At 37.6% G+C, this 12341-nt stretch overlaps 1 protein-coding gene across 1 annotated transcript in view; it reads right to left on the bottom strand.

Moving 5' to 3' along the window:
- The window catches only part of LOC150089203 (xibalbin-1-like), an 87959-nt gene that overhangs the window by 25102 nt on the left and 50516 nt on the right, over nt 1–12341 (bottom strand). The window contains exon 2 of the mRNA XM_090390371.1: nt 11750–11859. Coding sequence (XP_090246497.1) covers nt 11750–11831 — 82 coding nt within the window. The 5' untranslated portion in view covers nt 11832–11859. The remainder of the gene's footprint in view (nt 1–11749; nt 11860–12341) is intronic.

Here is a 12341-nt window from a genome sequence, read left to right as displayed (position 1 = left end):
ACCTCAAACAAACATCAAAGTGGAACAAGTGAAACAGTTTTGTTATTTGGGGAATTTCATTACCCAGGACAACCGGTGCACTACAGAGATCAGAAGAATCAACCTTGCCAAGCAAGCTTTCAGTAAACAAGCAAAATATTCTAACCAGCAGACACCAGGAAAAAGTTTGCTAAGTCATTCGTCTGGAGTGTGCTGCTGTATGGAAGTGAAACCTGGACATCATGCAAGCAAGATATCAATAGACTGAAGGCACTGGAGATGTGGGTCTGGAGGAGGATGTTGAGGATTAGCTGGACCGAGCGACGATCCAACGAATCTATCTTGAACGAGATGCAAGAAAAGCGGCAGCTACTCACGACGGCGGCAAAAAGACAATCTAAATTTTTAGGACACACGCTAAGACGTAACAAATTTTTAGTGAATATCTCAGAAGTAAAAATATTGGGAAAGAAAGGAAGGGGACGACCACGGAAGAAAATTTTGGAAAACCTAATGTGGAAAATAAACTTTAGGGGGATATGAGGAAATGAAATGTTCAGCAGTAAACATAGATGTATGGTTGCAGCGACAAGGCGAAGCTTTTAGAGTTTGATGATGATTTCTTATTTAATGGACACAAGAACAAGTAAGTGGTTCTCTATGAGCATGTTCAGCTCTAATATTCTTACAGGACATGGTTCGTTAAATGATAAACTGTTTAAATTCGGCCTGAGCAATACACCGTTCTGTTTCTGCGGAGAGGCCAAGAGTTGGAGCTTATGTTTTGTATGATTCTCCACAATATTTGGACATCAAGACAGAATTTGAAACTACTGTGGGAAAAATTTCTCCTGGTCAAGAGACTAAACTTATTGAAAGTCCCTTTGATCTAAATGCGCTTCATTTGTTCGCCAATCAGGTGTTTAAAAGGCGAAAATTTCTGCTGACTCGAATGGCTTTGGAGAGGTCTACAGTTTATGAAGACAGTGAAGGAAAGTGTTAAGAATTTTAAGCTCTACTTTCTCTTTTTTTAATGTTTATTCACCTTTCTTATTATATTTTTTAATTCTCCTGCTTTTTTGTTTTTTATTCTTTCCTTTTCTTGATTCTTCTTTCACCTCTGGAATAAACTCCCAGAGGCGTGTTCTTTTTTTTTTTTTTTTTTTGGCGTCTCATAAACTGAGACCCTAAGCGTCCTACCTCCTGGAACTGGTCCACCTTCCCGTGGTGTGGACGAGTACTCACAAGCACCTTTCCGGGTGATTACTGCTTCTGGGTAGCCAAGCGGCCAGCACAAACAACACAACACGCACTAACTACATAAACCTTACACTACACTTGTCTGGCCCAATTTTAAAGTCTGTAAATTTACAGTGATACGAGGTGGATTTGAACTAACGTTCTAGGAGCCGCCCTTAATAATAACACGTCTTTTACTAATATTTTTAAGTGATTTTTATCGGAAACTGAACTTCTACCTGCCAAGGTCAATGAACTTTATTTGAAAATTACGTTTTTTCAAAAACAGTTTTACTGATTTTGATGAAGTTTTATATTTAGTTCTTATGTCATATAATTTTATTGCTTTGTCACAATAAAATTAAATTGAAAATGTTCTTTATTAGTTTTTTCTTTAGATGGGAGCCCTATGAAGGTATAACGCACCACTGTACACAAGCTACCTCTTCTCAGACTTTGGTGGGCGCCTCCTCTGTCTTTACTTCCTGCTCTCATTCTATTGCCCCACACTCCTTTCTAACAAAATTATACTTTTTTTTTTTTTTGCCCTCCCTGTAAGCTTAGACATTGGAGTTCGTCTCGCCAGTTTTCATCCATACTGACCTGGCCCCCCGCCTCTCCGTGGCATGGACGGTAACTAGCCCTTAGACTAAGTTGCCAGATGAACAACAGATCTACATAACTTTCAATAGTAGTACACAAACAAACACTATTTGGCCTCTACAGATTTATGTTTTTGAACTGCAAAGTTGCTACACGTTGTTGGGGGAAATCACAGGTGCCGCAAAACATGAAAACACTAAACTTATTCAATGAAAGCCCTAGCAAAAATGAACTTTCCCTTTTTTTTTTTTTTTTTTTTTTTTTTGTGAAAGCGTGAATACTCTTAATTTAAATCACAATAGTTTTTAAGGAAACCCATTACATCCATGCTAAAGCCTCCCCCCCCCCAGTTACTACATTACGTAATTTGTGAACGGAGTCTATTCACAGATTTGAATACTGTAGTTTCAAAATTTCATTCTATGAAATAAAGAATTATGTTGTTTTTTCTAATCATAGATGGCAGCACTAACTTACTTTCAATGTGCAATTGCACTCAGGATTATCTTTGTGTAAACGTATAAGGTCGCATCCAGCAATTCATGTAGGTATTTGAATTTTAAACAGCAGATATATGGAGTTCCGTTTTTTCTTGAAATATTCAAAATGATCCTCTATTTCCAGACTTAAAATTTTAACTCGACATCTACACAGGAAAGGCGACGGGGAGGAGAGGAAGCGATATTTGTGACAGGCGCTGTGATGTTTAATATAAAAAATATCGATGCTCCTTCCAGTACCTACATCAGACGGGGATGGTGATCTGGCAGGGCCTATAGTCAATCATGGGATTGAGAACAATTCCACGTTTGATTGTGTAACTAAAGTTAGGCTAATTGAGAGAGCGATGAAACACACGGCTGCGCAGTGAGTCAATAGTTCAGATATGGTGAAATTTGTTAAAAATCTATAAGGTGAAGAATAAGTTATACCTAATACTCTAGAATAACTGAATTAAGTTTAGAACACTAAATACTCTTCGGAGAATAACCGAAACGCACGTTAAAAATACCGCCCTTTTATGGCCGAAAGTAAATTCTCAGTCATTTGAATGGCCCTGACCTGACAGAAATAACTGACATTTTATAATTTCCAAATACTGTACAGGTAGTTTCCGACTTTAGGAGTTAATTCGTTCCTAGCCCGCGCTCGTAAAGCGGGAATTTATTTTCCCATAGCCGTAATGTTAAAAACAGGGGTTACGTCTCAACAGTTTATGCTTAAGCAATGATTTATCCTTAAGCAATGATTTATGCTTAAGCAATTTATCCAAAGAAATGAAAACATAGCCTTTAAAATCAAGCAAATTATTTATGTCACACAAATGTTAATGTTTATTCTTTATCATAATCATTGACTAAATGCGAACTCATTAATGGTTCTTCACTCATTGTCGGCTCGGCACTCGGTTTGTTGGAATCGCAAGGAGTCGTCTTCTTTTTCGGAAATGCTTCAAGAGTAGTTTGTTTCGAAGCCAATCTCCTTTCTTTATACATTTCACGACAGCATTCATAAACATTTTTTCTAAATCTGTAGCAACTTTTCTAGTGCGCTCGAAATTTGAATCTTGTGACTCGAAAATCTCAATTTCTTTTTCTATGTGTTGAAAAGCTTCGTCAAGCCCCTTAAGAGTGAAGGAACGAACAGGAGTTTCAGTTGTTAAATCTTTTTCCCCAGCTTCACATTTTGCCATTTAAAGGAGGTCTTCACTGTGCAGATCAGTGACTTCAGTTATAGAAACCCCAAGCTGCAATTGTTAGCAATATTAACGACAGCTTCTGTTTCATTTTGTACGATCTCTGCTGGTTCTTGAAATTATCGATAAACTGATGAAAGAGTTTATTCCAAACACTCTTCATGTTCTTCTCTGTAATTTTGTCCCAGGCTCATTTTATTATTTTGATTGCATCTAAAATATGAAATTCTTTCCAAAATTCTTTAAGAGTTGGTCCTCCCTCCTTATCTCTGCCTGAACAAATAAATGCACGCACAGTAGTAATGTGTTGTACAGTTAGAGCATGGTTTTAATGCCGTATTTATGAATGTTTAGCATTTATTTATTGGAATTAATGACCATATTTTCAATTCTGTTGATACTTGGGGGAAAAACACACACACACACACACCTTGTAAACCCGGGAACTGCCTGTATTCAGTTGCTCGTTCAACATTGAAATGCTACTCTTCGTAACGATATAATCCTTAACTATTACGAAATAAGGCAGCGGTCCAGGGTAACACAGTTGTTACGTGCTTGTTCGCAAAGTGGAAAGGCCTGGTTTCGAGCCCGGCCGAAGGGCATACGGAATATTTTTCCGGCCTCACTTGGTGCTGAGTGAGTTAGTTGGTCTCAGGACGTGGGCTTTTTCGCCGGGTACTCTGGTTTCCTGACCCAAAACCGACCTTAGAACACACACACACACACACACACACACACACACACACCCCTACACAATTCTCGGAACTTCAATACACCCCAAAACGGGTGTGTTGAACTTTCAAGAAATTTAAAGGAACTACCCCACCCGGGCAGAGTGTAGTCCCTTTCTCCTCAAAATTATATTTTGTTCATTAAAATCCCATTAATTGCAAGGGTGCACCTTGCATTTAAATTTAACATTTTACTTCTGCTGGAGTTCATTGGTTTCTGTTTAGTAATCAGAGCCAATGAACTCGAACAGAAGTAAAATGTTAAGTACAAAATGGAAATGAGTACATGAGGAAATGCACAACTCATACTGATTAAAATTACATTAAAACATGAATGTTAATATTAATTTGTCAATATGATTTCACCTGGAGTCTTCCAAAAATGTTAGTCCAATTTCCTTCCTGCTAATCCATCGGATTTGAATCTCATAGAACATCAACAGATGAAAGTGTAAAAAAAAAATCTCGTGCGCTCCATGCTTAGTTGTTATACTTACAAATAATCTTATATACCTAGTTTTTTTTTTTTTTTTTGCCAAAAACCATATCTTCATTCAATATCACACTAAGACTATGTATGAATTTCCTGGTTCTCGCACTTTTTATTCGAAAAACAAAGGTTGGGATGTGTGTGAGTAATAGCAATAGAGACGTGATGCAAAAAAGCAAGCGTTTTTGGCTGATGTAGCATCAGCCAAAAAAAAAAAAAAAAAAAAAAAAAAAAAACAATTTCACACAACCGCCTCAGGTTCGTAATCTGAGCAAGTGGAAGAATCCCATCAGAATTCAGGGTGCTCAACCCATTTAAGGACTTATAACACCTCAATCAGATCACCTCGTAGGTGCCTAGTCTCCAGCCGCTGCAATTTGCAGAACTTAAGCCTTTCTTGGTAAGAGGACCCCTTCGTTTCCCTCACCAATATTGTTGCCCTTCTCTGTACACGCTCAAGGCACACTACATCCTTCCTAAAATGAGACCTCCAGACCTGTACGCAGTACTCAAGGCATGGCCTGACCATTGCCTTATAGAAAGGATAATCACCACCTTTTCCCTGCTAGCAAAATTCCTGAATATCATTGACAATATCCCATGATCCGCTCTGGAAGCCTGTCTGCATTGTTCAGAAAACTTCATATCTGACTGCACAATCACTCCCAGCTATTTTTCATTTTGGACCACCCTAAGTGTATGTTAAACTTCGTTGCCACTTCTCAGCCCATCTGCCCAAAGTTTCCAGATCCAGTTTCAGTAGCACACTGCCATTACTGTCATTAACAACCCTGCCAACCTTTGTATTATCTGCAAACTTCGACACTAAGCCTGATATACCTTCATCAATATCATTGATAAATATACAAAACAACAGTGAGCCCAACATCAAACCCTGTGGGACTCCACTAATAACATTAATCCACGAAGAGCAGAGTCTATTGATTACCACTCTGTCTTTTCCCACTCAACCACCCTTTTATCCATTGTATATAATGTATGGTGGAGAGAAATTCTAGGCGTTGAAGATCATTCGTTAGCTGCTCACGTATTTCATACTTGATCTTGTCCGCCTATAGAAATTCTCTTTACTATAAAATAAGTATATAATAAATATACTTATTATATAAGTATATAATAAATATACTTATTATATAAGTATATAATAAATATGCATTTTTTTTTTTTTTTTTTTTTTTGTTTGCAGTCAGGTCGCTTGAATATCACAGATGTTACTGGGGGATATAGAAGAGGCTGCGACTAGCCTTGTAGATCCCTGTTCAGGGATCTAACGAGGCCTATGGAAATAAACTTGAGCCCGACGTCAGAGCTGAAACAGCGAAATAAGACACAAACTTAGCTTAGTGGGAAATTAATTTCAGAGAGTAGTATTGATTGAATTTCAATTATTGTCATAAAATTTATTACACTTAAATGGTAGTCGCACGAATACTTTATGATGCCGTTTTCGATTTAATTGAATACTATGTCATCACGTCTCTAAGTTAATTGCTGCTAGAGGTGCAATGTTTTTTATTTAGAGTAGTGCAATATCGATTAACCCACGATGAACTGTCCCCATAACGAGATCGCACTAAGCAACAAACATAATCTGCATCATGTGCGTGCATGCTCTCCCAAGAATGAGGCAGAGCAAGCACGCACATTGATTTACGAATAAATTAAAAGCTAATGCACGTTTTAAAAATGCAACGTTACCTTTAAATAAAAGATAGGTTCTCCAGGCACTGTTTCTTAACTTGTGGTATGCGAGCATGATCGCAGATTAGTTTTTTTTTAACTTTTACAAGAGCCACTTTCTTTTGGTCAATATCTGTTCCAGTTCCTTCTACAATATTCCTTAATTATACTCATTCCGTTATTTTAATAAAACCCATGATGTAATCGATATTGGTGGTGCGTATAAAATGTGTTCAGTTGAAAGTTGTAGCGTAGGAAATGCTCCATAGCAAGAGCAACCTTTCAAAAAAACAGTGTGCCAAGTTGACCCTTGGGAGGAGGATCTCTACGGAAAGATAAATTATTAAACTCAAGGGATATGCATAAGGAAACTAGTTGATTTACAGAACTCGATGCATTTTTGAAATTCACTGCACGAACTTAAAATTTTCAGATTGACGTAAAGAGTGCGAGAGAACGACTAATGATGAGCGTCAAAGCAGCATTCCTTCAGGATAACTTAGATTTTAGGGATGGCCATATAAGTGTCAATGGCAGTTGCGTTTAATGCTGTTCGAAGCACTACATGGGGTTGGGCTAAAAATGGTAGAGAAAGAAAGGAATCTGAAGGTCATAATACAGGCAGACATGAAACTTCTCTGTGCAGTGCATACAAGAGGGAAGGAAGGAAGGCCCTTGATCTTCTGTCGATGATTTAGCGAACAATCGCTTGTAGAAGTAGGGAGGTAGTAATTCCACTGTATAAAGCAATTATGAGACCACACCTGCAATGTGTACAGTTATGGAAATCACACTGAAAAATGATCGATATTTTTTCAGGTAGGCCAATATCACCAGACGCATTCCCCAAATATGGAATGCATCTGGTGTGATTGCCAAAAGGTCACCCATACAAAGCTTGGTAACCTTAGATGGATCAGAGTGCGCTTTATAAAGCTCTCGGAGGAGGCGGTGAAATTTTCAAGCTAAGGAGAAAAGCAATAAGTTTCTTTTTTACTTATTGCTAAGCCTTAATCAGGTCAGAAACAAGGTCTTCTTTCCTAAAATGTTTCTATTTTTGGTTCGTAATAATTGTACCAAAAGATTTTTTTTTTTTTTTAATTAAAACCCCAAACACGAAAGGTATTAGAACCTACAGCGCTTAGTACCATGTATGGGTTAGAAGTTCAAAAGATGAAAGAAAATTCTTGTTGCTATTAGATTTGAATTTCAGTAGATTGTTATTTTAAGGTAATACGTGTGACGGGAAGTTGTTCCAAGTTAAAGGGATAAGTGAGCAGAAAGAAAAGTTGGTTTTGTGAGTTCGAAGTTGGACAGTAAATAGGTGTTGACTGATTGAGTCACGTGCTCGAACTGGTTTTGAAAAAAGAGGGGAAATTAGAAGCCAATTCTGAAGAACAGTGCCCATGGACGTATCTATAGAAACGGCATGCGGCAGAAACAGGACGTCTATGAGACAGGGAGTGGAGAGACTTTGTTAGAGATGAGTCATTAATAAACCTAACTGCCCTCTTTTGAATGGAAAGTAACGCAATTATGAATTACTTTTCTTCCAATTAGCTTCCCGCAATTATGAGAGCGAAAGAGAAAACTCAGTTTTTCAGCTGCAGAGGAAGCAATATTTGTGATGTGCTTATGCCAAGATTGATTATAAGTCAGGGTAATCCCAAACAGAGATATGTAATCTTGTCTAGAAATCTGAGTGCCATCGAAGATAAGCATTACAGCAGAAGAATCCTTTTTGCAGGATATAAGATGGATTCAAATCAACTAAGTTATCTATACTCCACTAGAGAATTGCTTGGCGATCGGCATTTAGGAATTGGTAATGGATATTCTAGAAGTTGAAGCTGTGCAAAGTAAGGTTTCTCAAACTGCAAGGTGGGATGCAATGTGGTATCATCAGCAAAACTATGAATAGGATTTCTGGTCGATAGAAGAAGATCATTAATATACAAAAGGAAAAAGAGTGGGAGAAAGAACTGAACCTTCGGGAACACCTGCATTAGTGGAGAAGTTATAGGACAGAGAGCGATCTGCCATCACCCGAAGTAAGCGGCCACAGACAAAGCTGGATACCCAATTACAAAAAACAGTTGGCAAACCATAAGATGGAAGCTTATTTAGAAGACCCCTTATACCAAACACGATCAAAAGTCTTTGAAATGTCAAGAGCAACTGCTTTAGTTTCACCAAACTTAACATAACATAAGCCAATATATCGGCAGTGGATAGACACTGACGCAATCCATACTGACGATTACTGATCACATGGAAGGTTTCTAAATAGTTTGTTGGCAGTTAATTGATTTTTCCATTACTTTATAGAGAGTGGAAGTTGTTGTAGTAGGGTTTTGGGAGCATCAGCGACTAAGGCCATATTGCGCCGTGTATACTGTGTGTAAATTGAGTGTGTTCTGTGGTCGATTTTTTGTTTCCTGAAGGAAAAAAAAAAAAAAACAGTTTTCGGCAGAGAGAAAAAACCATGCTACCGTTGCCTGAGACCAGTCGGTCTTAGGCAACTTGGCCGAGTTAGTCAACTGGGCCAAATTGTGAAAAAGCTATTAAAATTTCTCATGTCATCGATAGGACTTAGGTCTTTTCCACCCAGTGTGGGGAGGACAGCGATTCTACCAACTGTGCTACCCATGTTAGTGTTGACCTCGTCACCGAATGGATAAAGAAAACATTTCACCTACCACCTTGCAACACTCCCATCTTCGGTCATTCACCAAAATAAATAAACCACCCTACGGAAAATCCAAATGACGAAGAAAAAAAAATAACAGAAGTAATCAATAAGCTGCCAAAAAAAAAAAAAAAAAAAAATCAATCAACAGTCAGGCCTTACAGCTTCCCTTAATTCATTCTGAAGATTTGTAGCCCATTCTTAGTAAATCCTCTGCTTTGTATTTTCCAAGAGGTAACGGATACAGCTTCATTCCCAGATACCTGGAGCCAATACACAGGAAACTGATCCAAAAGATTACACCTAAATACCTACGACCTATTTCTATTGGATGCTCATTGTTTTTGAAAAGCTTATTTATTCGAATCTTATGAACCATTGTTTTAACCATGGATCTCAGCATCTACGTACAGTTATAAATAAAAGGTCTACAACCTCCAACCTATTTGACACTATTTTCAACATGCTCTTCATGAGAGAAAACAGCTGGACATCTTGTTCCTTAACGTGAAATCTGAATTCGACATGATCCCCATTACAGCAATTTTATCCAAAAGTATTTCAGCATCCAAGGAAATCTCTTAGAATCAAAACCACCCCCCAGCTGCGATGCATTGTTGTTTGTTACAATGAAGTTAAATTAGACGAAATATACATAGGGGTACCAAGAGGCATTTTGTCAGCACTGCTCTTCACAGTCTCACTAGACCCTTTCTTATTCAATAATTTCAACTTCATGTCATACCAGATTGTGCGGACAGTAGTCCTACCAGCTAAGAGGAGATAAATAAAAAAAAAAAACTAATAATTTCGAAACTATCTATCTACATTGATAAAAATTCCCAAATGACCTTTACAAGCAAAAATGTGGAAGAATGACATTAAGGCCACCATACACAATACAGTACAGACTTCCTTTTCGAAAGTGGAAACACACACCGACCTGGGAGGAAAATATTCTTGTTTATACTCCGGAACGACCACCAGGTCAGTGGAGTTTACAATGAATCAATCAATACAAATATTAATCGTATTTAGCAGTCACTGACTTGAACCCCGATCCACTCAAAGAGCGTATGCTACTGCACTCGCGCTCCTGACCAGGGACAAACACATTTATTTTCAGTTTTCAAATAGAAGGAATCAACGAGCAACTTCACAATTTTTATTTTAGGTAGTGAAAATACAGAACTCTGTCAAAAAAAAAAAAAAATTCTAAACATTAAGAACATTCACATACAGATACAACCACACTTGAAAAAGGACAAGCACAATTTTGTTTTCAGGTTTCAAACAAATGGATCCAGGGAGGAACTTCACAATTTTTATTTCAGGTAGTGATAACAGAGAGGAATATTTCAAAATCATTTCAGTGCTACAAAAGTAATTTTCTTTGCAGCATTATGGAGCATGCAACAAGAACTGCTGGGTGTAAACAACACAAAACTGGTGGTCCAGTATGTACAAAGATACTTTACGCCAGTTGTTTTGTACGTGTCTGCTATTTGGTCATTCGCTCCAAACGAGTATTGGGTCCTCAGATGGATTAACAGAGCTATCAAGAATCCTTTATACCACCTCGAAGTCCGTCCTATTTGCAGCGCTCAACATGACCCTATGGAAACAGATTCTAACCTAAAGAAACAATGTCACACTCGGCCATCTCCTTTTGTATCGAATGATACGATACACTAGGTGTTTACTAGCATTTAGATCGAACTCAGTCCAGGAGACTCACCGCAGGACAACATCCGCTTCTTCGGCCAAAACATACCTAACTGAGTCCCCTATAAGAACTACTTAGCTTCGATTATGAAAAACTGTTTAGTGATAAGAAGCATAGAAATACGGTAATGGCAGAACTATAAGATGACAGAATTTCAGACCTCCACCAGGCCTATCCTAGATATTTTACAGTTGAGGGAACCACCGTAAATGTACAACTTGCCCCGAAGATGATGAACGTTTGTTCGGCACTAACTAGTAATTAAACTGTATGAAAAAACAATATTATAAAAATTTATCTTCTTGTATGTTCTTTAATACAAGAGATCCGTAAGCTATTATATGATATTTTTTTACTAACTGGTATCTATTAGCAAAATTATTTGCTAATCTTTGTAACCTGTCGTAACGATAAATTGTGAATAACACAATCTCCTAGCCATAGGAGTGTTATGTAACTAAACTGAGTTAAATAAACTGAGAAAAACACGAGTCTTTAACTAGTCTGAAAAATCCAGACTAGTTAAAGACTCGTGTTTTTCTGACAGAATTCTAGTAATAAGCTTAATAAGCAGAGATTAATGGAAAACAAATAAACGGCATGCCTTTTAAAATATGTACACATTCTCCTTGATGTCACATCCTGCAACAGCGCCTCCTTTTAATAATATCTAAAAGTTTTTCATTCCATAAAAATATCCCATAACCTGTAGAGTATTACTGTGAAGACTGCATTGCTCTGCGACAAACAGTTCAACCTTAATCGATTTTTAATGTTTTCCAGGCTTTTAGAACCCGCCTTCGGTAAGTACTTTGATACTAATATATAGCGCTAGTCAATCAGGAAAGCAAAATCTTTTATTTTGATGTAAAGCCAGTTAAAAAATACTCACCTTCTACGACGTACTGAGAAGCAACAAGTGAATCCAGCAACAGCAACAAACAGATAACGGCCACAATCACGCAGTTCTTCATGATGTAGTTGAAAGGTTTGTTTTACAATCTGCAATGAATAAAAAAAAAAAACAGCATTGAAATTACCAATCATGCAATTATTATTTTAATTGTTTTGATTTAATTAACAAATAGGAACACCAGAAGCGCTTTCCCCCACACATTTGAAGAAAATAAAGGCAAAGGAATATTGAATTTTCACTGGTTTCCTTTTTGTGTGAAGCTCTGTGTGCGTATTTTCTTCAGATTCCACTCCAACATCAAATAAAAATCAAGAGTTATTAACTAATGCACTGTACGCAGTGCATTAGTTAATGAATCTTGGTTGATGCCGCGCTGCACTGGGCAGGGATTTTTAACATTTATACATTGGTGGATTGCGGTGAAATTTGAAGAAACACAAACCAGACCAAAAATGGAGCCCTGCAAGTTAATTCAGACCGGCATAATCGCATTCATTGCAACCATGCACTGTGCGATCGATAATATATATCTGAATCAGATTTCTCTCAGTGTTTCGACGCTCAAAAT

This window comes from Mastigoproctus giganteus, chromosome 2 (assembly GCF_048544385.1).
Source record: "Mastigoproctus giganteus isolate SK-2022 chromosome 2, ASM4854438v1, whole genome shotgun sequence".
In the NCBI taxonomy this organism is placed as follows: Eukaryota; Metazoa; Arthropoda; class Arachnida; order Uropygi; family Thelyphonidae; genus Mastigoproctus; species Mastigoproctus giganteus.
This window is presented reverse-complemented; position numbering and strand designations above follow the sequence as displayed.